The sequence below is a fragment of the Tupaia chinensis genome, unplaced genomic scaffold (genome assembly GCF_000334495.1).
Source record: "Tupaia chinensis unplaced genomic scaffold, TupChi_1.0 Scaffold140845_1, whole genome shotgun sequence".
Classification (NCBI taxonomy): Eukaryota; Metazoa; Chordata; class Mammalia; order Scandentia; family Tupaiidae; genus Tupaia; species Tupaia belangeri.
This window is the reverse complement of record NW_006200713.1, coordinates 1,385,873-1,388,551: the sequence shown is the minus strand read 5'-3', so window position 1 is coordinate 1,388,551 and position 2,679 is coordinate 1,385,873. Positions and strand designations below refer to the sequence as shown.

At 47.4% G+C, this 2,679-nt stretch overlaps 1 protein-coding gene across 1 annotated transcript in view; it reads left to right on the top strand.

Moving 5' to 3' along the window:
* Positions 1-871: 871 nt before the first annotated feature.
* LOC102482204 (phosphatidate cytidylyltransferase 2) overlaps positions 872-2,679 on the top strand; it is a gene marked incomplete at its 5' end in the record, with an annotated part of 21,259 nt that continues 19,451 nt past the window's right edge. Inside the window, 2 exon segments of the mRNA XM_014581855.2 lie at positions 872-1,008; positions 2,250-2,346. Of these exon segments, the coding sequence (XP_014437341.1) occupies positions 872-1,008; positions 2,250-2,346 (234 nt within the window).

Here is a 2,679-nt window from a genome sequence, read left to right as displayed (position 1 = left end):
CCGTGTGCTGTGGGTTCCACACCAGCTGGGGTGGCTTTCTCCCAGGGTGCTCATGTGGAGTCCAGAAGGCAGACTCTGGATGCCAGTTGGTTTTGGCATTCACTGATCCATGGGGAGCAATAGCTCACATACTTGGCTTCTACCAAGAGAGCCTGGTCAAGGTGACTGGCGAGTCTGGTAGTCCTGAGAGTCCACAGCGTGCTGTGACAGAGCAGGGGCCATATCCTATGTGATTTAAGTGTCACGGAGAGGAATTTTCAGCGTTGGGTGAGTCAGCCCAGGAAGATCGGGGGTAAGTCTGGGATACCTGTACAATGGCAGGTTCAGGGATGAGCCCTGGTAAAATCATCAGAGCCTGGGGCCAGCAGGTGGCATAGTGGTTAAGGTGCTGGACTCCCATGTGGCTAACCATCGTTCAAGTCCCAGATCTTGGACTTGTGCTTGAGAGGAGAAGGGGTTATGGTGTGGCCATGCCCCTAGGGGGTGATTTCTCATTTCCCCTTTCTGTCTCTCTGGAGAGTGCATGCGCCCTATGGCAAAAATCCTAAGGAAAAAAATCAGAGCCTTCTTTTTCATTTTTAGGGTGTGCAGGAACTGTTCTCTCTCTGAGGGTGACGGTTTTAGCCCGCCATTCCCTACCAGGCACAGGGATTGGTGCAGATGCACACCCTCTCCCAGCAGAGCATGCCCACCTCAGCACGTGTCAAAACAGCGTCAGGATTGCTGTTAGTCCTGACTGTTCTGGCACTTAACTGTGTAGGTCTTCAAGCCCTGTGTGGGGTCTTACCTCACAGATTTCTCATGGTAGACCTTCATTTCTCAACAGTCTACTTAACGCTTTTTACCTTTTCTTCTGTTTTCTGCTGTATAGGAGTCAGAGTCAGAAGCAAAAATAGATGGAGAAACTGCGTCAGACAGTGAGAGCCGAGCTGAACCTGCCCCTCCAACAACCTCCGTAGATGATACCCCAGAGGTCCTCAACAGGGCCCTTTCCAACTTGTCATCAAGGTAACCTGGCTTAATGATGTAGGTACTTGTTGGGGGCCTTGAAGCATTTCCAAATGCCATGGAGGACCCAGAGTCCTCAGAGAGTCCGTGATCTTGCCGGGTGAGCCCATTTCTGTTAAGGTGTGTTGGACAAGCCTGCCCACCTGCCTCAGCCTGTCTTTCCTGTCTCTGTCTAGGGTCAGGGGAGTGTTATCTAGTACTTAGCAGTGATTGCAAGCAAGTGAGTGACCAGGAAGGGAGGGAAACCCTGCAAGGGAGCTCTAGGCTAGGCTGGGGAGTAGTCCACGGAGGAGGAGTATGGACAAAGGGGCTGGGATAGGGCAGATTGATGGACACAGTGTATGTTGGGACATCATCCTTGGATTTGTGACTAACAAACAGGAAGGCTGTTTTTCAAGGAGAAGTCCAAGATTCTAGTTAAAAGTTTAGTTTTTCCTCTCCAACATACATCTATAGTGAGTAATTTCTTAAATTCTCCAAGAAGAATTGGGAAACATCTCAACTTAGGTAAGTCTAGAGCTAAAAGTTTTGGCCCTTGTGAACTTGGTCCTTCTAACATTAGCTATGTGGATAGATGAAAAACATGAATTATAAGACCCCAAAGCATTATCTAAACGTGTTCCCAGGTGTGCCCCCCAGCTGGCTGTTTGAGAAGCTGTGTTGGAGAGCAGTAAAGGGCATGGATTCCAGAGCCAGAGCCCTGGGTCCAAATCTCAGCACCACCACTGGCCAGCTGTACGATCTGTGCTTCTATCTCCTTGTCTGTGAAAGCTAGCTATGTTGATGGTTGAATGAGTTAATATATGCTAAGTCCTTAAGAATGTACCTTGGTACTGTTATTATCATTGCTTACTATTATTATCATAATGATACAGGGCAGTACATGCAGGATTTGGCTGCAGGAAAAATGTTATTTCTTCAGATAGAGGCAGCTGTAGAAACCACCCAAGTAGATATAGTAGCAGAGAACACTACCAATGTCCCTTTCCTTAAGACATATGCTAGATGCATTTTTCTGTAGGCCTCATAGGACTTTACTGAGTTTTTTGTTATAATGAAGCATTGGCTCTAGGGGCCCTGCTTCTGCCAGTTGAGGCCTCTGTCAAGGCAAAGGAGGCACTCCGGAAAAGATCAAGCCCAGGGCCCTCGAATCCCTGGAAGAGCCATTCCCCTTGGGTTTGTGCTTCAGTTCCTTCTAGGCTCCTAACTGGTGTTTTCTCCCTCTCTACTCTCTACTCCAGATGGAAGAACTGGTGGGTGAGAGGCATCCTGACGTTGGCCATGATTGCATTTTTCTTCATCATCATTTACCTGGGACCAATGGTTTTAATGATGATTGTAAGTGTCATTGCATGCCATTTGAGTTTTCCTTTCACTTTTCCAGCAGGACTGGTTTAAGTGCCAGGTGTAGGGTTGTTTCAAGGACCTGTGGGGGGTCCAGGGTCCTCAGAACACTTCTGTCTCCCAGCAGAAGTATTTCTCATCTTTCAGCAGCCAACTAGAGGGTCACTGACAGAGGCCAGCTGTTTGTGTCTAAAGACATTTCTTCATTTTAAAGTTGACTTTGTCATTCCATCTGTTTGATTAGACCATGTCTCTGGCTCTGTCTTTGTGTAACTTTTTTTTTTTTTTTTTTTTTTTTTTTTTTCTTCTGGGGCCCCCCAAAAGAAC